The sequence below is a fragment of the Castor canadensis genome, chromosome 5, assembly GCF_047511655.1.
Source record: "Castor canadensis chromosome 5, mCasCan1.hap1v2, whole genome shotgun sequence".
Classification (NCBI taxonomy): domain Eukaryota; kingdom Metazoa; phylum Chordata; class Mammalia; order Rodentia; family Castoridae; genus Castor; species Castor canadensis.
This window is the reverse complement of record NC_133390.1, coordinates 151615419-151639240: the sequence shown is the minus strand read 5'-3', so window position 1 is coordinate 151639240 and position 23822 is coordinate 151615419. Positions and strand designations below refer to the sequence as shown.

The 23822-nt window shown below is 44.3% G+C and overlaps 1 protein-coding gene across 8 annotated transcripts in view; it reads right to left on the bottom strand.

The window, feature by feature from the left end:
• The window catches only part of Slc23a2 (solute carrier family 23 member 2), a 105186-nt gene that overhangs the window by 42908 nt on the left and 38456 nt on the right, over positions 1-23822 (bottom strand). For 7 of the 8 annotated variants that reach the window (XM_074074391.1, XM_074074392.1, XM_074074389.1 and 4 more), the window contains one exon: positions 13099-13362. The exons of the other annotated variant lie outside the window; for it this stretch is intronic. In XM_074074391.1, the coding sequence (XP_073930492.1) occupies positions 13099-13206 (108 nt within the window). In that variant the 5' untranslated portion in view covers positions 13207-13362. The remainder of the gene's footprint in view (positions 1-13098; positions 13363-23822) is intronic. 8 annotated transcript variants of the gene reach the window in all.

The window sequence follows — 23822 nt, the reverse complement described above, 5'->3', positions numbered from 1 at the left end:
TCGACCAGAGGAGACTAGAAATGGAACATTGCTGAGAAACCACAAGGATCATGAGACCCCTACACCTTCCAGGGCAAGGGAGGCAGCTGAGAGGCCAGAACTGCTGTTTGGGTGACCAGACCACTGCTGAGTGGGGGGTGAGAGAGTCCCAAGCTACCTCAGTAAGATCCCCTCCTGTGGAGCCACCAACAGCAACTTCTAATGTAGCCACCCTAAAGGAGTTAAGTGCTCTAGAGTTAAACTGCTGTCCACCTAATTAACTTGTTAGTATTTATTTGTCACTGCAATTAAACAGACTAACCTGCTGATGTGTGTACCTGGGAGACAGGGGTGGGAACAGATGTCTATACCAGTGAAATCTAATTTCTGGGCCCTTCAGGTAAGGGCTACAATTCAAGGGACTAATTCAAGGGGAACACCTGGCACCAGTAGCAGGTCACAGCCCCTTTCTAGCCTGTACTCAGTAAGGGGTAGCATAATTGTCTTGAGTTCTATTGACCTAAAGCAAGAACCTTAAAATAATTTCACTCTTCAACCAAGAGGTTCCAAAGGAATCCATCCTCAAGACACAAGACTGAAAACAAAGAAGGCTTTAACCCAAAGACGGTAATCACTGTCTTTGTATTTATGTGTAATAATGACTAACTAGTTATAGGTCATTTATGCCTAGACTACTTAAAGGAATATGATTTTACATGGAGTTTGTTATCTTAGTTTTTTTATTTTTTTTTTGGGGGGGGGGGTTGCTGGAGTTTGAACTCAGGGCCTCATGCTTGCTAGGCAGGTGCTCTACCACTTGAGCCATTCCATCAGCTGGAATTTGTAATATCAAAAAAAAATGGATATGTAATTGATATTTAGCTGTATATATGGAACAATCAATGCAACTACATTTTTAAAACACAGATTTTTTTAAAAAGACAAAGTATGCAAAAAGTTTAAATTCCATCACTGTGACATACACTTAAAAAGAAGAAAAGACAAGTGATGGCCTAAAAGAAGATATGCTGCAACATATAAAAAAGGAAAGATAACTCACAAGTTTAAAATGATCACAGTTGTGTTAAAATCAATAATAAATGTTTCAATAACCTCCCTACCTTTCAAACACTTGGTAAACAAATTTAAAAGATTAAGCACCATGGCTTGGATGGAGGAAGTCCAAAGAGATTTCCAATCCACTTGTTTTTATAGTTAAGGAAATCAGGCCAGTGAAAAATTAAATTTCTCATTCAAGGTTGTGTAGATTATGCCCCAACTATCACATTATGAATTCTAACATGGAATAACTTTCCTATATAAGTAAAAACTTACTTTTAAAACCATTTCTAAACATGCTATAGTTTTTTATACAGCCAACTGATTTGTGGTGTTGGTTTGGCTGTAAAACTAGTTGCAGCAGGATCCAAATTCCTAGCTAAGTTCAGGTCCACACACAAAACTCCACCTACACTCCACATGATATCAAGCAGCACTTAACCCTCTGAGAGGCCAAAGGGGGCCAGAGCTCAGGATGGGTGGCGGGTGAGGGGCAGGGGGAAGGAAAACCAAGTCTGGCTTAGAGCCCTGTGCTAGATAAAACTACCCGTTCTTCGTCCACCTTGGATTGCTGCAGGAACTACTGCTTCTTGGGTACTGGGTACTTTTTGGGGTGATAAAGATGTGCTGGAATTAGATAGACATGGTGGCTATACAACATCATAAATGTAAATGTTAAATGTCACTGAACTGTTTGCTTTCAAATGGTTCTTTCAAATGGCTAATTTTATGTTCTGTGAAGCTCACTTCAATAAATTTATTTTGCTTTTATGTTGTTTTTTAGACAAGGTATCACTATGTAACCCTAACTGGCCTCGAACTAGTGATTTTCCTGTCAGCCTCCCAAATTCTGGGATTACAGGTATGCCTCACTATGCCCAGGCTTGATACATTTTTAAAAAATTTACGTAGTACCAAAGATGACAGATTTTGGCAAGAGTTAGCAATTCCCTGACTCTTCCCGTTCTCATTCTCTCTCTCTCTCTTTCTTTTTCTTTCTCTGTCTCTCTCTCTCTTTCTCTCTGAGAGGAAAGCCTTAACGATGAAGTTAGTGCCCTTATAAAAAGAAAGGTGGAAGGTTTATTTTTTTCCTCTCTCTCCCTCCCTCACAAAGAAGTACTATGAAACACAGACACTCCTTGGCCTAGACAAAGGCTCAAGTACTCATTCAACAAATCCCTCTGTGTCCCAGGCAAGAAGAATGAGTCCTGCTGCTCCCCAGGAGTGGGTTCCCCACTTGGGGCTAAGGAATTCTGACTTAATACAGGAGGCAGTAGGGAGGCAGCAAGGGGTGCCTAGCACAGAATACCACAGTCAGAGACTGGACGGGTGGGGTAAAATAAAGGGCAAATCCTTCAGGACAAAAGGGACAGTGGCCTAGGCTGAGGTATTAATGGGCATCTGGCAGAGCAAAGACATGCACTAATGGCCTCTAAGGTTGACTGGATGGGAGCTGTAGCACTTCACAGCTCTGTGGTTGGTGAATGTGAAGAGACAATGCCCCAGCCCTGGATCAGATGTTGGGGCAGAGGGTAGCTGGCAGGTGGAGGTGCCAGTACCAAAGAGAGTGGTATAAGGAGCACAGACACTATGGCCGAGAGAAGTTTTGCTTTCCCGTTAATCCAGGAAGTTTAGTGAATGGTAAATATTACTGACCTGAATAACCTATGATTTCTAGTGTATGTGCACAGGTAAAACCAGCCTGGGGACCTCAGAGACCCTTTCTACCCTCTCAGACTCCTGTGACAGAGCTGAGCTGCAGGTCACCCTTCTTCCTGAAGGGCAGGAACAAGGTCTCCATTTCCCCTTGTGCTCCACCAGAGCCCCAGCTAGGAATGGAACAAATTGGAAAGGTGGGAGGTTCTGGTGCAGACAGGGAATGAAGGAGGTTCTTACTGAAGGGAGTGAGGGACTGGACACTGGGGTGAGGCTGTGGGAAGTTGGGTGCTTTCAGGGTACACTTATCAGACCCCTTGTCTCTGGTGTGGTTTTGTATAGGGAGTGCCTTTTTTTTTTCTTTTGGCAGTACTGGGGTTTGAACAGAGGGCCTCATCCCTCGCACATGCTAGGCAGGCACTGGATCACTTCCTCTGCCAGCCCGGGAGTGCCTAAGTTTCAGTGCTCAACAGGAGACTCTTATCCTCTCTCCTCTCAGAAAACTGGCCTTTTTCTAAAAATGACAGATTATTTATAATCCCTTAGGGAATAAGATGTCCTTTCTTGCCCAAAAACTATTTGAAACTGAATTTGCAACTTCAAATTTTGCCTCCTAAACTATTATTATACAATCACTTAATCACCTATGAAAGCAGGTTTTATGTGCTTCAAAATGCAACGCTAGTTAGACTTTGGTTATGGGAATGTGTCTACTGCTCAACAAATGGGACTTTTTTTGATCAAATGTTTTGTTTCTACTAAGCTTAGCCAATGTTAAACAATGCTAAAGTTTTCTAAGGAGTTCTGAGATGGTCAGAGGTATAGAGGAGGGAGGTATAGGAATCACATCCTGGGGGCGTCATCTGAGCGTCCACATCATAGTAGGCCAGTGTTTAAACTGAAGGCCAACTGTGCCTGTGCTGTTATTCCAACAGAAGCTATGTGAATTGCTGCTACAGACACCTATAGTGGTGAAGACACAGGGCACCTGGAGCCCCACACCTCTGAAAGGTTCAAAACTCAATCTCTCACCTAGTCAACATCTGGTATAATGCATCAAGCATGGTAACAGAGTCTCAAAGCTACAGGAACCACTTAATATTAAACCAATCACTTTCAGAGTAGTAATAAACTTCCCCCAAATTAACTGATTTTTTTTCCCCTGGTACTGGGGCTTGAACTCAGGGCCTATACCTTGAGCCACTCCACCAGCCATTTTCGTGTTAGGTATTTTCAAGATAGAGTCTCTCAAACTATTTACCCAAACTGGCTTCCTGATCTCTACCTCCTCAGCAGCTGGATTACAGGTGTGAGCCTCTGGCACCTGGCTTAACTGATTTTTGTAAGAACATAATTATATATATTTTTGGCAATACTAGGAACCTAATTCAGGGCCTCCTGCTTACTAGCTACCCTGAAACTGGTTCATGCAGCAATACTGGACTCTAATCTTGCTTTCGCTGCCTCTTCAGACTTGTGCCTTGTGACACTCCTGGGGGCCAAATGCAAGCAAAACCATCAGCAGATAGTACAATCGAATCTCGGCCCCTGCAACACCCATCCCTGGTCCTCTCCACAGGGCTCCTGGAGCCAAAGCAGCCACAGCACCCTCAGAGTTCCAGGTGTGTTCCATCTGTCCCTAGTGCCATGTATCTTTCAAGGAGCACTCAGAGCTGGTGGGATGATCTGCCTGTTGCTGGCTCACACTGAAGTCCTGTGCAGACTGTGTTCCTTTCCCACACAAAGCCCAGGATGGATGGTGGTGGGGGTAGCTAAGTTAGCCTGGCAGATATTCAAGCCAGGCACTGGGTCAGCCATTTCACTAGTATCTTCTTTCCTAGGTGAGACACATAAACAGTTAACTAGAGATGTCTGTTATGGTCTGAATACAGTGTGTTCCCCCCAAAACTCATGTTGAAATTCATTCCCCATTATAAAATATTAAAAGGTGGGAATGGGCAGGACCTTTAAGAGGTCCTTACAAACATGTAATCAATCATGTGATTTAACAGACGGGATCAATGAGTTATCCTGAGGGTGGGTCTGCTGTACCGGCTGGTTTGGTAGGTCTCTAGAACATCCCGTCTCTCGTCATATGGTGCTCTGAACAGCTTCCAAACTCAGCAGGCAAAAAGACCATCACTGAATCCAGCCTTTCAAAACTTGGGCCAGAACCATGAGCCCAAATAAACTCTTCTTGTAACCTACCTAATCTGTAGTACCACACTATTAGCAGCAGAAAACAGACCAAGCCAATGCTCCTGTGGGCCCTGTCCTCAAACTGATTCCAGAACAGATCCTAAAGGCACCCAGCAGGTAGAAGCACTCCACCCGAAAGGAGCACATTATAGACACCAAACTCAGCTCTGATATGTAACAAATACAGAAGGGATAAAAACTGGTAAGACCCATGGGCACCACAGGGTCTGCACTCACCTAGCATCACTGACTACTGTACTTCTCTCCCCATGCCCACTGGCTCTGGCCTGTGAATCATGGGTGTCCTCACCACCACTATTCATAGAATGTACTCTTCATATTCTATTTGTTTACTAACTGGGGAGAAGATGATCAACCTCACTCCTGAGATGCAAATTAAAACCAAAATGAGAAGCCGTTTCTACCCACTACATTGGCGGAGACCCAGCATTCTGCTGCAAGCACTTGGAGAACAGGCCATTTGCACACTGCTGGCAAACCGACCTTACCAGACAGCAGTTTGGTGGTGCCGTTCCACATTGCCCAACAACCCCACTCTTGGAAAGGGATCCTTCAGCACACTTCTGAGTGAAATGACTTCTATGCTAGGTTGGTCACTGCACTCATATTTGTAATGGCAAAACATAAGAAACAATCTAAGCTGGGTGTTGGTGGCTTACACCCGTATCCTAGCTACTCAGGAGGCAGAGATCAGGAAGATCAAGGTTCAAAGCCAGCCTAGGCAAATAGTTCCTGAGACCCTATCTTGAAAAAACCCATCATGAAAAAGTGCTGGTGGAGTGGCTCAAGGTGTAGGCCTTGAGCTCAGGCCTCAGTACTGCAAAAAAAAAAAAAAAAGAGAGAAAGAAACAATCTAGATGTCCACCAACAGAAATTAAACAAATTATGGTATGTCAGCCTCATGGTGCTCTGCAGTTATAAAAAAGAATGACTCCTTCTATATACTGACACAGGTATATATAGAACATCATCCACAATATGTTAGAAGGTGAAAAAAACAACAGCAGAATAGACACCAGTATGCTGATATTTCCAAAACTCTATTCAAATTTAAAAATATTTTCTAAATAGTCTGCAAAGAGTAAGAAATTATCTGAAACCTCAAAATCAGAGCAGAAAAATTATTTTCTAAGAACAGCAAATGGGGTGTGGTGACTGATATCTATAATCCCAGCTACTGGGGAGATAGAGACCTGGAGGACTGAGGTTGGGGCTGGGTGGGAGGAGGTTAGGGGAGGGTGTTATTGAGAGACCCCATCTCAGAAAGAAACTGGGTGGTGTGGCGCTAAGTGGGAGGCCAGCCTCAGGCAAAACACCAGACCCTATCTGAAAAATAACTAAAAAAGGGCAGGGGGTGGGAGGCATAGCTCAAGCGGTAGAGCGCTTGCCTAGCAAGTGCAAAGCTCTGAGTACAATCTCCAGTACCACCAAAAAAAAGGAAAAGCTTACAAAGAAAGAAGGGGTAAGACAGTCTTGCCCTGTATAAAAGCCTTCATTTGCATCCCTTCTTCTCAATGTTCTCATTTCAAAGCATACATTGACATTCCTTTTCAAAATTCTTTTCTAACAGAAAAGGCTTGGTTGTTCAATTCTGACCCGTCCAGAGCATTTCCTCTCATCAATCCTGGTTACCAGTAGTAAATTCAAACTCTATCTATAATCTCCTACCTACCTGCTCAGCACACTCATCAGCCCAGGTTTCCACAGGAGTCTCTTCCAGGAGAGCTCCTTCCCCTTTTTAAGGCTCCTGGCCCACTTCCAGCTGCCCCTTCTCCTCCCAACACCTTCCTCCTGAGTTAGGGTTGCTCCTCACAGTCCTTACAGTTACTAAAAATAGTGGAGGGAGGGGATCAACCTGCTTGCAGATCAATTTCATAACCACCCAGTTCAGAACTCTTCTAAGTGCTTTCCTATGCTTCCCACTTTTCCTAATATAAGCATGTATTGCTCTTGCAATCAGAGTTTGTAAGTCTAATCACAAGAATTTTCAAAATGTTTCTCCTGAAGAGCTTACCTATGCTTTCAGCAACTTCACATTCTAAGGTTTGGTGTAATAAGGTGATCATATAAAGTATCATCCAAATGAAGGCCTCTGTGAGAATAACAGTGAGGTCTACCACATAATGCAGGAGCGAAAGCCAGTAAGCCAGGACTGCTGGGGTGAATCAAACACATAGCCTGAGTCACACTGCCTGTGTCTGAGGGTTCTCAACCCCCTTCCTACAGGTGAATCAGGAAGTTGTCTTCTGTGCTAGAGATACAGTGTTAGCAGTACTCACATCTGGTGGCCCTGAGACCTGGAATCTCCACTTTGGCTGACACAAGACAAGAGGGAAAGACTGCTCAATGCAGAGGGATGGGTGCTTTCATGACTATAGGTGAATACAGAGCATCGTGAAAAAATGGAGTTTTTTAGCTCCATGGTCTATTAACTCATTACTTCCCCACACCAATTTCTGAATAAAAAAGCATGCTGGGTTTGGTTTGTGTTTGTTGCTTCACTGACATGTGAACACCAATACACTCAGGTGCCAAACACACCTTCGCTGCCCCCTCTGCTGGCCTTCCTCAGCCTCTTTCTTCCTTGGCAACAAATATCCCTGGTGATGCTGCCCAGTGCCCTGGCCTTAAATGCCATCTCCACATTGCTGCCTCCCAGTAATAGCCCCAGTCATGCTTCTGCCTGGAATACCACAACTTCAAATCCAATTTTCTACCACCAAAACTGATGCTTCCCTTCCGACTGTCCTCCACTGTTCTCTATCTTGGCACCAGACAAACTGTCCTTCCAGACACTCAGGGAAAACAGAGGAATTAGACTCTTACTCCATACTCCGTGATCATCTAGCCCAGCAGCAGGTTATCCTCGGGCTTGTCAACTCCCCCCCACCTCCAAGTGGCTAGCACCCTGGCTGGAGAGCATCAGCTCACCTGCCTGTGGAGTCAGCTCCTGCCTGGCCTCCGCTTCTGCTCTGCAGCTGGCTCCCACTCAGTGGCCAGGCTGAGCACATCATGTCACATGCCTGCTTTGCTCATAGCCCTCCAACAGCTGTTCAAAATCCTAATTCCAGTCCTGAGGCCAACAATACTTGCTACCCACTCACACCAGGCACCTTCCTGCCAGCCTGAGGGCTTTTGCACTTGTAGCCCACACACTGATAAGAGGGGCTTTCCTACACTCCTCGAAGTCTTTCCTGAAATGTCACCTTGTTGGTGCAGTCTCTCTGAGTCACTGAACAACACCCTAACCCACCTTCCTGGTTTTTTTTCTTCCTTACAGATGTTTACTCACTGATATCTACCATCATCTACAAATTTACTTGTTTCTACAGTGTCTTGCCCATTTCACACTCTGGGACAGAACTCCTCCATGAGATCAGGGACTTTTGTCTGTTGGGGGGCCACAATCTAAGAGAAGGAAAGAAACAAAACAAAATCACCCTGAGTCAGCAAGTTGCTCACACAAAAAATGCTGTACCCTCATTTTCACCCCAGAATCAACTATAGCAGTTAAATCACTATCCCTTACTTGTTTGTTTTTTTTTAAATAGTGCTGGGATTGAACCCAGGGCCTCATACATGCTAAGCACGCAGTCTATCTTGAGCTATGCTCCCAGCCCATTAAGAACATCTGTTAATCTCAGTATGAACGGTCTGACAGGCATTTACACCTTGTATCAGTGTTGCTTCTAGTCAGCTCCTACCTGCTTACCTAGCTGTAAGCCCCTTGGGGACATAAGTCTTTTATGATGGGATTGATGACAATGCCATGAAATTAATACGTGTTATGAATTAGATGGTTTGGGTAAATCCCTGCATTTTACCTTCACAGGACCAGTAGAAGAGTTTACAGCCACTTTGAGCTCTAGGCTGTCCAGATCTATGAGATCAGTGTGTGAACCTTGTGGGCTGAATGAGGAGCACACCTGCATATACCCCATGAGCAGAAAGGTGACCACACTCCAAGCTTCCACCTCTGTCCTGTCCACAAGCAAATCATTCAAGATGGTCTACTCACAGGTTTTTTCAGTTTTGTTAGGGTAGCAATTTCACTGGTGATTAAATATACACAGTACAGCATTCCTGTTCTTATTATATTACAAATATTTTCTTTTTTTTTTAAGTGAGCAAGATGATTTACTGCTGAGCGAGATTAAGGTGACTAACGAGGGGACAGTACAGTGGGAAGCCCTCACGAGTGCAGGGCTTACCACTTGTCCAGAGGACCATGATTAGGCATATATTTGACCCCACAGCCCTCAGGGATGAGCTGCTTCTCAGTACCATGTCTTCAGTTTCATCTGCATTAAACCTGATAGAGCCCCACTCTTTGAGATGTGGATCTTCTGGTGGCCAGGGAACTTGAACTTGGCCCTGCACAGGGCCTCAATCACATATTCTTTATTCTGCAGCTTGGTGTGGATGAACATAATTTCCTGGGCCAATGTGAATCCTGGCCACTGTGCCCTGGGGCTTCCCAAAGGCACCCCACATACCTGTCTGCACAGAACATTTTGTTACTGTTTTTGGGAGGTTTTGTGTGTGTTTGTGTGTGTGGTACTGGGGCTTGAACTTAGGGTCTACACCTTGAGCCACTCCACCAGCCCTTTTTACTGAAGGGTTTTTTCAAGATAAGACCTCTTGAACTATTTGCCCAGGTTTGGCTTCAAACTGCGATTCTCCTGATCTCTGCCTCTGAGACCCTCCTAGCTCTTGTGAGTAGCCAGGATGACAGGCATGAGCCACCAGCACCCGGCCGTTCAGCATATTTTCTAATAAAATTTTCCACTACCTTAAATTCTACCACATGAACTATTTCCTTATAAATATTCTTGGAGAGTTTTCGTTTTCATGTTTTCCTTCTTTTATTTCACCTTCTAGTTTTCATCTGCTTTGAGGCAGCTCAGTTAAAACCCTCCTTCAGCACTGCTGGTTCTAAGTCATCTCACTGGCTCACCACTCTGCCTCCTTGGCATTTAGCCCAGTTCCACGACTCCGACTCTATTACTCCTCTCTGCAGCTCAATTTAGCACAACTTTAAGACAATTTTCTTCCCCTTTTTAATGCTTCCGTTTATAGCCCTAGACTGGAATAAAAACTCTGTAACATCCTTAATTAAACTGTTCTGGTGCTAAATCAACATTACAGTTACATGATATTTATGTCTGCCTCTGAGTTACATCAGCCAGGCAGCCGTGGGCTTCAGTGGAGAACAGGGACCCCTCCAACACACAGACACACAGAATGGAGCCTAAACCAGGTTCACTGCTCAACACCAGGGGCCAGCCAGGCCTCCCTGCAACTACATGTCATGGTTGGTACTCTATACAAAGTTTCCACTGTACAACTGGTCTTGAATTGATCCAGGACAGTAAAATATAAACTGCAGAAGCACAGAGAAAAAGAAAACAAAAATCCTGAAAGACTCCAGAGGAAAAGACGACAAGTGGAGACAGACTTTGAGACTTTGAAAGAAGTACATCAGGGGTCTTCATTTTGCAAATTAAGAAACACGTTAAGAACAAACCAACAGCTGGGCATGGTGGTACATGCCTGTCATCCCAGCTACTCAGAAGGCTGAAGCAGAAGGACTGCAAGTTGGAGGCTAGCCTGGGGACACAGCAAGACCCCGTCTCAAAAGCAAAACAAAACAAATCCACCCACATAAGAAACTGGCAGGGAGGGAGACAAGGGGAAGATAACTAAAAGATAAGCAGAAATCAGCCAAGTGGAATCATCACTGAAATAAAAATTCAACATAAGCCAGGTGCTGGTGGCTCCACCTGTAATCCAAGGTACTCAGGAGGCAGAGATCAGGAGGATCATAGTCCCAAGCCAGCCTGGGCAAATAGTTCATGCGACCCTATCTAGAAAATTGCCCAACACAAAAAAGGGCTGCTGGAGTGGCTCAAGTGGTAGTGCACCTGCCTAGCAACTTTGAGGCCCTGAGTTCAAACCTCAATGCCACCAAAAACAAGCACCAGGTGCAGGTGGCTCACACCTGGCTAATCCTAAGGATTGCAGTTTCCCAGCAAATAGTTCATGAGACCCTATCTCAAAAAAACCTTTCACAAAAAAGGGCTGATGGAGTGGCTCAGGGTGTAGGCCCTGAGTTTAAGCCTCAGTACTGCAAGAAAAAAACAAACAAAAAAACATAACTATACACAAATCAGAAAACTGGAAAATACTGTGGGGCTCATCCAGAAGGTAGCCCTGGGCAAGGATACCTAAATCATGAGGCATCAGTTACAGAGAAACACAGACAGATCGAGAAGTTCAAGAATACAGTTTACAGAAGTTCTTTTAAAAGTAAAGTACAGCCAGGCCCCAGTGGCTCACACCTGCAACCCTAACTACTTGTGGTGGGGCTAAGACTGGGAGGCCAGACCAGGCTAATAGTACACAAGATCCCATCTCCAAAACAACCAGAGCAAAATGGACAAGAGATGTGACTCAAGCATTAAGGTGCCTGCTTTGCAAGCATGAAGCCCTGTGCAAACTACAGTTCCAAAGAAAAGTGAAGGGCAGGGCTAGAGGCACTGCTCAAGTGGTAGGGTGCCTGCCTAGCAAGCACAGGACCCTGAGTTCAAATCCCTGTACCACCAAGAAAATAAAATTAAAGGTTGAGAGCAAAACTACAATAATTTTCAGATGCACAAAGACTAAGACAATCACCATTCTCAGACCCTCAGTGGATTTTCAAATAAAAGAGAAAGATGCATGAGACAACAGGTACTAAAAAAAGCTGACAGTATGTGCCAGTGAATTTAAGTGCTAATTATAAAATATCACAATTTCAATGCTAAAGTAAGTAAACCTAAAACCCTAGACAATAATTGCAAGGCGACTGAGTGGTAACAACTTCTTGTCTCTGAAGTGAAGGAGGCTGGGAGTGAATGATGACCTGCTGGGATCTCAGGCAAAAAAGCTGCAACACAGACAAGTCGGTATCCACACAAGAAACATTCTGCTCCACTCTTCAGTGTCTTAGCCAAACCTGAACAGACCAAGGAATAAGCTGTACTGCCCCTCCTTGCAGAAACCTGTGTCAACACTGAGTCTTTAACATTACAGAGAACCTATTGCAAAAAAGAACACAGTGATGCCAGCTGTACAACCAGTGGAACCCCTCTGTGAGCTAATAAGGTAAAATTCAAAATGCCTAAGCAAGTAGTCAAACCAAACACTTAAAAGACGCTACATTCATGTTCTTCGTACTGAGTGAGGCTATGAGGAGGCAAATTCTGGAAGCACTTTTTTTTTTTTGCAGGGGAGGGGAGAGGTATGAATCAGGGAGAAGTAGGCAGTAACAGGGTTTGAACACAGGACCTGGTGTTCTCAAACACCACTATCTCATGGTTTTATCCCAGGAGCCCACTCAAACTACCTTCCATGTAGCTGGGATTACAGTGGCACACCCCCATACCCAGATTGTTTGTTGAAGTGGGGCTTCAACTGACTTTTTGCCTGGGCTGACCTTGACCTTGATCCTCCCAATTACTACCTTGGGGGTAACTGTGATTACACCACTCCTGGCCCAGAACCACATTTTTAAGGAATCCTAGTATGGTATTCTTGCCATTAACCACCACATTTCCACTGTTAAGACAAAAACACGTTGAAACAAGTTCTCTCTAAGCAGCCTTTTTTCCCTTTTGTAAACCAACACTTTTAGGTAACTGTATACGCATCAAGTCATAATCCTACATCTGGGAATAAACATTAGTACTGAATGTAATGAATGGTGAGCTCAGCCTTATCTGACTGACAATACTTCTTCAGATACAAGTATCTCTTTCCTGGACACTGCCACCCCAGCACCAATGGTTGCTGGGTTCAAACAACGTGTCACTCACTCATCTTCCCACCTTGCAATCCAAATAGAGGTTGAGTCACAAGGTATTTCATAAGAGCACATTTTTGGAGGGAAAATTAAGCCTTAATTAAGCCTTTCTGGCCCAGTAAGCACTGAGCCAGTTTTAAAACCTCTTTCCTAGAGTTAACCCCAGCAGCTGGCTCAGGCTGAGAGGACAGTGAACACTGGAGTCAATCCAAAGACAGTGTCACATGAGAGGCACTTGATTGTCAATGCCTCAACATTCACTTTTCACACAAGTTTCAGAGCCTATGTTGAAGCTACTTTCAAGTGACCTAAGAAGACTAGAAGGCAAGGAGTATCATTACCGGAAGAGTAAAGAAAGTGGGGTGCTTCGCCTCGTCTTCGTATTTGCCTTCGGTGGAACTCCCAGCCTCCATTGATTTGGATGTGGTGTTCTTGCCAATACCCATCATCAAGAGAAGAGAAGCCCAGCAGTTCTGCACGGCCGCTGGCCTGGAGTGCCTGCAGTGAGGGCTTGTTCAAGCTTTTGAGATCAGCTGGCTCTTCTGGTACCTGCAGCACGGGATTCTCACACACAGATGAGACTTGTGAGCATCATTTCTTAGCACCTGCAAGAGACAGTGCAGGCAAATCACCTCAAAGCACACAAACGACACAAGACCAAAGGCTGTCCAGTTCCTACACACACCCACACACACAGGTGCAGACACAGTATCAGTTATACTCAGACATCCAAAATATATCACCTACATTTTCCAGGAACCACTCTCTTCATTATAGTCACACAATGATTCTGATTTGCCCCCGGGGAGAGGGACCACAGAACTGAATCACCCAAAATATCACAATACTGGGGAGAAAAAAAAAAACAAACAGCTAATGTATTCCTCTGACATAAGTCATGGTGTAGGACTCATCACCTAACAGAACTTTCTGCAGTGACAGAAATGCTCTGTATCTGCTCTGTCCAAAAGTCCTCACTGGCCACATGTGGCTGCTGAGCACTTCAAGTATAGCTAGTGTTGTGAGGAAGTGAACTGTAATTAATTAAAATTTGGAAGGCCACTGTGGCTAGTGGCTACGACACTGGACAACGTGATACTTGCAGTGTCAAAATAATTCTGAATTCCGTACATGTACCCCATGGAAGGCAAGAGAGGCATTACAAGCATTAAAGGCAGGGGGCGGGGAACCCTCAGATTAAATGGTCACACGGAATTCCAGGAAGGCAGACAAATGAGTTTTAAATGGGCTCAACTGTCACAGAAAAAAGGTCAAAACACTCAGTACCAGTCAAATGACAACATAAGCCTAAAAAAGAAACCAAAACCTTCCCTTCGCCCAAAAAAGGGAGGTAAAAATGACAAAAACAAGGGTGGGAGGTAGGAAGAGAAAAGGCAACACTACTAGACTCAAGATGGATCTTACAAACCTGAGGGAACCTTGAGGGTTCTGACATTCAATAAAGAAATAACCTAATACTCCTAACTAAAGGGAAAATCTATTAAAAAAAAAAAAAAAGCCAAAAGTGGGAAGCTTCAGAACAATTCTATACAGTCAAGTTTCAGAAAAGCAGCAGAAAATTAAAACTCAATTTCAAACCATGAAGTATGATCTGGACAATGAAAGTGACCCACCCTCAATTAATAAGTCTTGGGGAGCTTGGCTTCAAATATGAGAGGGTACAAAGGATCCTGCAGAGGCTGGCACGCATTCAATGTAACGTGCCTGGTGTGCTGGGATTTTCATAGAGAAGCAGGCAGAGGGGCAGAGTGTACTCACAGGCACTCAAGGGTGATATCAATTCTCACCACCAATTAGTTTACTCCACCAAGAAGGAGTAATCCACCAAGCTGCCCAGGCTAGGGAGTGTGGAAATCCAAGTAGGAAAATTTCTGTAAAGAAATTCTTCCTGGGACACTTTCATTCACCAAGTACTTTGGATGAGGAAAGGGAGAGGGGATGACACCTAAACAAGACAAAGATTATGCAAAACTTAAGAGTTTGGTAGTCAAGAAGGCAAAAAGGGAAAACAAAACAAACAGAGCTGTTGGAGTGGCTCTAGTGGTAGGCCTGCCTAGCAAGCCTAGCAAGCATGAGGCCCTGAGTTCAAGACCCAGTGCTTCCAAAAAAAAAAAAACAAAACCCAAAAAACCAGAACTGGGTGCAGACACCACACTTCTGAGTTGGCTCTTCTGGTTAGCATTTCATTTGGTATCATATCCACATGTACTCAAAGCAGCAGTTCTCAACCTGGGGTCACTGTGCTCTCCGGGAAGTGGGGGTAGGGGGGTCTGGAGGCATTTTTGGTCATCACAACTAGGACAGAGCTAGTAGCATCTAGGAGGTGGAACATCTAGGATGTTCAAGCTTGCTGCTGAACATCCTTCAATCCAGAGAACAGAGGTTCTGATAAAGGCTTTTAGGAAGAAGACTGCAGTGTGTGTGTGTGGCGGGGGGGTGGATAGGAAAGGGGGGAGAGAAACACCACAAATAGAAGGAGAAAGAGGAGGAAGGCAGTGACTGCTGAACACAGAAAAGTATCCTTGGAAACTGCTGTGACAAGTCCCCAAAAGACTGATCACACCACACCAAGTATGCAAGGCTGATGAAGACAGCAAGGCCAAACACTGTGCGCCAACTCAAGATCAGAGGCTTTATCCACAGCCGGATGAACCTTTGTGTAAATGCCAAGGTCCAGAGGTAAAAAGCAAAAGATGAAAGAAAAGAGGTAAGGGCACAGTGAAACTCAGGATCTGTGTTCAAATTTGTGTGGAAACAAGAAGAGAAATCTCCCAAGGTCTCTGACCACTGGGGAAAATTAATTAACCCATGGTGCCACAAGGCTCCTCTTGCTACTTCTCCTCGCAAAATAAGAATGAAAACGAGCAAGTTCACTTGCTGTTTTGCCCTTGACCAACTGAGAAGGAACGAAGGGGCTGAGAGATCAAAGCCCCTGATGATGACAACAATGACGTAACAGCAATTCTCCACTTGCTGCATATGTTAGGCATATCTCTTGCCTCCCATTACATAAGTGGCCGTTATTTTTGGCCGGTGAGTATATTATTATTTGATTGTCCATTAACTCTACAAAAGTATTTCTAACCCATCCTAACTATTTGTACAAGTAAGCATGGCCTGTAAGTACTTTCCCAGAAAGACTTGCTGATGGTTTTTGCCCTCCTAGTTTTTGAGGAAGCTCTGAGGGGCAGGGGCCACAGCTGAGGGCCTTTTCCAAGGGTTCTGCCTCTTGTTCCTACAGCTGCCCGAATGGGCACAGGTGGACACTGTCTTACTGTACTGCAATCATCTTAATGGTGGTCAGAGAAGGAGCAAAGTAAGGGGAGTGCACCCTCCTCAGACCAGGAACTCCCCCATCTGTACCACTTTGCCACCCACCAGAACCCATGGCACCTTGTCTCTCATCAGCATCACCCCAGAGGCCACTTAAATCATCATCCATCTTCATGGCTGTAAACACTTGTCCATTCGGCAACCAGCATGATCCTTCTGCAGAAATAATCATCTCTTTGACAGCTTCCTAATTAGCTCTAGAATGCACCCAAACTCCTTCACCAGGTATAAAGGTAACTGTGCTGCTCTTTCCAGCCTCCCCTCCCAGTTATCAGCTCCACCCCAGTCTGCTGTCCTTTGGTTTCCTGAGGTGCCCATGTCCACCTTCTTCTAGCTCACTGGCCCTTGCACATGCTGTCCCTCCAAAAGGAGCACTTGGCACAGCTTGCTTTCTATGGGTAACTCCTGTTAATATTCCTCTGGTTGCCACCTCATCATGGTGTCTGAGGACTGTTAAGATTGTTGCAGAAACGCAAGATAATGTCCACCTGTGTCCAGCCAGTTAGCTGCAGTAGCAAGAGCTGGATCTGCAGCCTCACTCTCTGACCCGAGGCTCTCAATGCTGAACATCGCTTATATGTTAGAAAGTTCCCCCAACCTTGTAGAATTGTGTATCATCCTTTTGTAAAGGTACCTAATTTATAACACTTCATACTCCTACTACATGAAACCTATCCATGACAGGGAAGGCACATTAATGTGAGGAACAAGTCAGGATGACTATATCACTGCTATCAGTGGACACTGACAGAGAAAGATGAGGGAAGAAAGACAAGTGAAGGAAAGTTTGTTAAAAAACCAACTTTCAACTATGCAATCAAGAGATCTGAAAATTTAAGAGAATGGCCACTTGAATCAACATCTCCCAAATGCCAGCAGTGAACCTCTGTATCAGAAATTGACAAATGACCACCTGGCTTATTTTTGTATGGTCTCCAGCTAAAAATGGCTTTACATTTGCAGAGGATTATGAGTAACAATGAAGATCATATGACCCACAAAACCTGAGAGGGGGTGTGTGTGTGTGTGTGTTAGTGTGTTATTAGGGTTTGAAGCCTCACACTTGCTAGGCAAGCACTCTAAACTTGAGCCACAGATCGGGTCTCATGAACTATTTATCCAGGCTGACTTCAAACCGTGATCCTCCTGATCTCTGCCTCCTGAGTAGCTAGGATTATAGGCGTGAGTCACGGGTGCCCAGCTAAACCTGAGTTATTTACAGAAAAGCCTGCCAGCCCCTGATGACAACAGAATGAAGGAATCCTACTCAAAATGGCAACGATAACATTAAGGAATTATGAATAAAATTTAACAAAATATGTGCATGACCTTTATGAGAAAAACTATAAAATATTACTAAAGGAAATCAAAGCAGTTTAAATGACCAGAGAAATCAACGATATCCCTGAACAGGAAAGCTACTGAATTCATAAATTAATATCCATTCACTTTCCAACAAGTATTTTATCTATAAAAATTTAATATATTATCAACCAATACCCAAAAAACAGACAGAAAGGGTTACTGAAACTCCTCTGGAAGAATAAGCCATGAGCTGGGCCTGGTGGTGCATGCCTATAATCCCAGCTCAGTGTAGAATAGATGATCAACAAATACCAATGAAATACACATTTACCCCCCAGACAGATGGCACTACTTCAAAAACATAAACATGCTGCAAATCCGTCATGTGATCCAAACACAAAACCTACAGTTCTCTCAAAGGATCTAAGAATAAGAGAGAAAGGACAGGAAAGAAGAATCTGTGGTTCTTGTGCTCAAGACTCACCTGGGAAGCTTTTTTAAAACGCAGATTTCTTATACACACAAGTTCAAAGTTGTTCTGTTCATAATAGCTGCAAACTGGGAACACTCAAAGGTCTACCGACAGGTAAAGTGCAGACACGTCAAGGTGGGTCCATCAAAAGAAATACTACTAGACAGCAAAAAGCAGGTAACTCCTGGACGCAGCAAGATAGATGATTCGCATAGCTGTTGAGTTAAGCCAGATACGAGACATGCTATCTGAGTCCCAAAAAACAAAACTAATCTTCAGTGACCAGAAGCAGACTGGGGCTACCTAGGGCACAATGGATGGAGGAGGGAGGAAGAGAAAGTCCCTTAGGGGTGATACAAATGAGCAGCATTTGGATTGTGATTCTGGGGGCTCCATTTGTATATACATGAACTTACTGTAGGTAAACCAATAAATTTGATTGTGGAAGAGAAATAATTTGAAAACTTATAATCCTACCAAACTTAAAAAATGTCCCCTGCTTTGGGGCCTGGGAACTTATATTTAACAGACACACAAACACTCCTATGCTAGTGGTCCCCAGATCACTCCCCACTGGGGATGGGCACTCTGGGCCAGGAAAAGGCTATTTCCTCCACTTACATAAACCTATCCACGCAGGTGGGAGTATGATTAAGAAGGAAAACATTGGGGTGGGGACATCAAAACCCCTACATGTTAGGTAGAACTCTAGTCCTTACCAAGACACAAACAGGGGCCTGCAGAGCCAGGTTCAATAATAACACACCTTTGAAAAGCCAATCTGTGGTTCTCTACCTAAATCCCATCATTAGAGGATTATACTTAAATGGTGGCTGCTCCACTCAATTCTGTTAAGTGCTAAACATTTGGCCTAAAAGCTTTTAATCCAAGTTTTAAAAAAAGAGATTATTAGAACAAATATCCTCAACTTATATACGATCAACTCACTTTAAATGAAACTACTAAATGGCTACCTAAACCTTAGAGTCCCACTTCAGGAAGTTGACAACTCTGATGCTGATCCTAGCTATAATTATTCCATCCAAGCTCTAAGCAGCAAGGAAAGAACCTGTAAGTAGTAGTTATTATGAGATCTTCTGATGATAACTATGTTCACAAGCCAAGACTAAGAAAAACCCAATTGTGCTATGGCTTTCTGCAAAACACTTCAAGGACTCTTGCTCTTACTTTGCACACTGCAAGTTGTTATCCACTAGTTGGTCAAGAAAGCAGTGGATCTTGACCAGAATTTTTTTCTCTTTATGTAGTTCTAGGGATCAAATCCAGAGCCTGGGCCATGCTGCCCAAGCACTCCGCCATTGAAGAGAGAGAGAGAGAGAGAGAGAGAGAGAGTGTGTGTGGTAGTGGGGTTTGAACTCAGGGCTTTGTGCCTGCCTACCACTTGAGCCACTCTACCAGCCCTGAACAGAATTTTTATTTTAAATGTTCCTATGTGGTACAGCATGCCTATAATACCAACACTTGGGAGGCTGGGGCAGGAGGACTGTGAGTTTGACAACTTGTCTTTGTTTTTAGATGCATCCATAATTTTATTACAGAAACCATTTTTTTTTTTGGCATTAGTTGTTATAGTGACAAAGATAGTTTGAGGGTGGTATAGCAGCTTTAATGTAACAGTTGCTTACTGAACCAGAATTTAAGTTACCTCAAATCTATTACATATGAGTTACCTGCAGTCATTACTGACACAGATCTTTATGCATATACCTTTTGAGGAAGAGGTGATGCTAAAGGAAGATTGATTAAATGTTGATAAGACTACAAATGTAGTATTTCCTTTGCAGAACCTTTTTCCTCTCCCCGCCCTTCCAATTACATTGCTTTAAACAAACCACATTTCTTAGAGCTAGTCTGAACAGCAGCAGAGACCCTGTCTTGAAAAACAAGCAACACTTCGGAGCACATTTTGTAAGGTGAGGGTGACCCAGTGCTATAGTTAGACGTGGTGTGGGTCGTCCCTCCAAAAGTTCACATATTAGGAGCTGGTCCTCAGTATGGTGATGAGTAGTGTAGTCCTCAGTGTGGTCCTCGGCGTGGCAATGTTAAGAAGTGGTATAGAACTCTAAATGGAGGAACCTAGTGGGAAGCAACTGGGAACACTGCCTGTGGAAGGGATTAAGTATTCTCATGGGACCCCATTAGTTCTTGTAAGAGGGTTGTTTTAACAGTAAAGCTGAGGACTGGAGGTGTGGCTCAAGTGTTAAGAATTCCTGCTTTGTAAGCACAAAGCCTGTAGTTCAAACTCCAGTTCAAAAAAAAGAGCAAAGCTGACCCCTGAATCATACTCTGACGTCCTGTCCCATCTGGCATCTCTCCTTCTCCCCCTCCCTCTCCCCCACACCCCTGCCATATTGTCATCCCACATGAGCTGATGTCTTGCCTAGCCTGACCAAGCCCTGGACAAAACCAGCCCATACTGTGCAGACTTTCAGTCTCTGAACTGTGAAGTAAATAAACTTCCTTTCTTTACAAATTACCCAGCCTTGGGTATTTCATTACGGCAAAGGCAGCTGACTAATTCACCCAGAGTTTCAAGGTAAAATGCTTTGTTCCATGGGCCAGTCAAAACAAGTCTAGTCACTACGTAACTAAGGCTTAGTGCAGTGACACAAAGGCATAACCCATGTGCCTGAACTAAGTTGGGTTATTTACTAAGCTTAAACTAACACACAGAAACAACCTGCCAAAGCATTCGGGGCAAGAGGATGACACTGATAAGATACCCTCGTCCCCTCTACAACAATGTGCAGAAGACCCACAATAAGCATCAGAGCAGCCTTTCTTCACAAAATTCACCTACGAAAGCCCTACACCATACTACCCCAGTGACCACCATTGAGAGGATCTCAGCCTTCAGCCATTTTCTTGGTTTGTGGGCTTGTTCTCTTAACAAAGGAGCATTCTGGCTCAAGTGGTAGAGTGCCTGCCTAACAAGCATGAGGCCCTGAGATCAAACCTCAGTCCTGAAAACAAAAACAAAAAAAAAAGCTGGATGAAACCTAAATTTCTGAAGGGGAACCCAGGTTCTGTTGCAGGTTCTATTCCAAGGTGGGAGGAAGGGTCCCAGGGCTAATGTTGCTGAATCATCTACAAAGAGGTTTCTGGGTCCTTATCAGTGGGTCAGAGAGGACACAGAGCTCCTGGATAAAAGTAGCAAATTATCCTGGAACATCAAGGGCATAGGAGGATGGGAAGAGTGCTCTTCACTGAAAGCAAGTACTTTATGGGGCAGAAAACACAGTGGCAGAATGAACAAGACCCTGCAGAACAGGCCCTACCTGCAGAAGACCCCGACAGTCTGAGATCTGGCCCCCAGAAGCCTGACAAAGAAGGACCTCTTAGCCACTCTTAAATCCATCTGAAATGGATGATTTTGCCAGAATTAGTTTATGAGCCAGAAGAGGTGATGGCCATGCTGTGGAAATGACAAGACCCTGACTTACCCCACTGTCTGATTGGAGAGAAGTAGTCTGTGTGCAGTAAAATGTCAGAGCAGCAGCTGTTTTGTTTGCTTGTGGGCTTTGACATACAAGGTCACCAACAATCTTTATTTTTCTTACCTAATGGTATAAGTAGCAGTTGCTATATTGCCTAACTTGCCTGGTCTCTTGGAGCAGAAATTTCTTCCCAAACAATTTAAACAGAACCCTAAGGAGACCTTCTTCAGCCTCATCATCCTGGCCATTCTTCCCCAGCCTCAGGTGCCACCCACACTGACCACACTGATCTCTAGTTTCAGGTCTGAGCTCAAGAGGCCACCTCCTCCAAGATTCTAGAGTCAGCCGTCCCTCTTCCAAATTTCCATGGCACAAGGCATCTTGGTCCAGCTTCCCCACTGTGCAGTGGCAGGGGCATAGGGTCCAATACATAAAAGGCCTTCGAATACTTGAGGGAAACTTAAACGTTTTTCCGTGGGCTAGCTGGTCATACACCCAGAACAATCGCTTTCTTCCAGATTCACTTAGGGAAATCTCATAGCTAGAATATGAAAGGGAAGGAGAGGTAGGGCAGCAAAAAGTACAGCTTGTGGCCAGAATTTATACGTACGGCTGAGAGTGTAGCTCAGAACACTTGCCTAGTGTGTGCAAAGCACTGGGTTCCATCCCCAGGTATATATATATTGTGTGCTTTATAACAGACAATATATTAAACAGAACTCATCACAGGTGCCACTGAAAAGCTAATTTTATATGGAATTTTAATGACAAGACAAAAGTAAGTGTATATGTACTATCATGCCCAAGATACAAAAATGACTTCACTTAACCCTTACAAAAATTCTGGGAGGGGTTATCTCCATTCCACAACAAAGCAACTGAGGCAGACGTTGGTTTGCCCTTGGACAAAAGCCAAGGACAGAACTGGCAGGCTAGGCAAGCATTCTGAGAACACAAGCAAGTGGGGTGTGTTCCCTTCCTGGCTGTCTAATACAACAAGGTTTTAAAGAGCACAGCCAGAAAAGGTCACATCTAAAGATCATTTGGAGGAAGCCAAGGAAAAACCCAAGTTGCTGTCAAGCCATGGGAAGTGTTCTCTCGAAGGTCTGCTACTTGATGCTCCCCTCCCAACATGCAGACAGCCTCAGAGGCTAAGGGAGCCTCAGAAGATGGCTAGGCCCCACTACCCTGCCCCATTGTGCTGGCCCCCGCTCCATCCCAGCTTTCCAGCACAGCCCATAAATCACCTGAAGCAGCAGCCTCGGTGGATGCTGGGTCACCTCCAGCTCCTGCTGCCTCTCCAGGAGGAGTCCCATGTGTCAGGAGAAGCATTTCCAATAACCATTCTCAGCCTCACCTGTGCTCCCTGGTCAACCAGCTCTCTGTGAGTCACTTTTCATACCATACAGTTTTGCTTTGAAATGCTCTCATCTTTTTCCTTGTGCCTCAAGTGTCAAAGCCAAATTTACACCCACAGAGAGACCTCAGTCCTCCTTCCCCTTATTTCCCAGTTATTCATATAGATGCTCCATTTCCTAAACTTGGGCACATTTGCTTGCTTCTGTCAGCCACCTACTTCCCACCATTTGCAAATCTCTTCTGCAGTAGCCTTTTCCTGCCCGCCCGCCTGCCCCTGTTGACCCGTATCGCCTTTCACCAAGAGTTACTTACACATCCTCCTCCCTGCAGGCTCCCCAACATGAGGAAAGGGGAGCTCTGAAATGTCACCTACCCTGATGGATGACCTGGTGGCCCAATAGTAGGTTTGCCTAAAGTGCACTGTAATTACCAGTGCTGGGACACCATAATTCTTCCCCAGGTTAAAAAGAGTAGACAGTGAGCAAAACAGCAAGGCTTTTCCCTGACCTTCCATAAATGCGACCCTTTAAACATTCCACATCTGTATGTCACACTCTTTACTTTCCTGCAAGGAAACGTGCTCCTCCTAAGAAATTCACTTAAAAACAACATGTTTCCACTGCCAGGCACAGAGCACACATCATAATCTCAGCACTAGGAGGCTGGCACAACAGAATGGGGAGGCCAACCTGGACTACATAGTGAGTTCCTGTCTCCAAAAACAGAAAAGAAAAAAGCCACTAAATACAGAGAGTGCAATCATTCAGAATTGTATGCCACAGATGTAATGCTTTTCTCCAGCATGTGAACCTAATATTCTTATAATATAAAAAATTAAAAGGCTAAAAATATATGTACTCAGCTAGAAAAGATACCCCAGCTGTCCATGAAGTTTGGGTAATCTGTACTCCTTTTTGCTTTTCACTGATCCCCTCATAGTCTCTATTTAGGAAAACATAAAAGAATATAGTTCCAAGACTGGACTTGACCAAGAAAATAAGGCAAATATGCATCTGGAAAACATGGGATCTGCCACTGCAGACAGAGGTTTTACTGTTATTCTTTCACACATACTTAATGAAGGACAATGCCTTCTAACAGTTGCATAAATGTTACT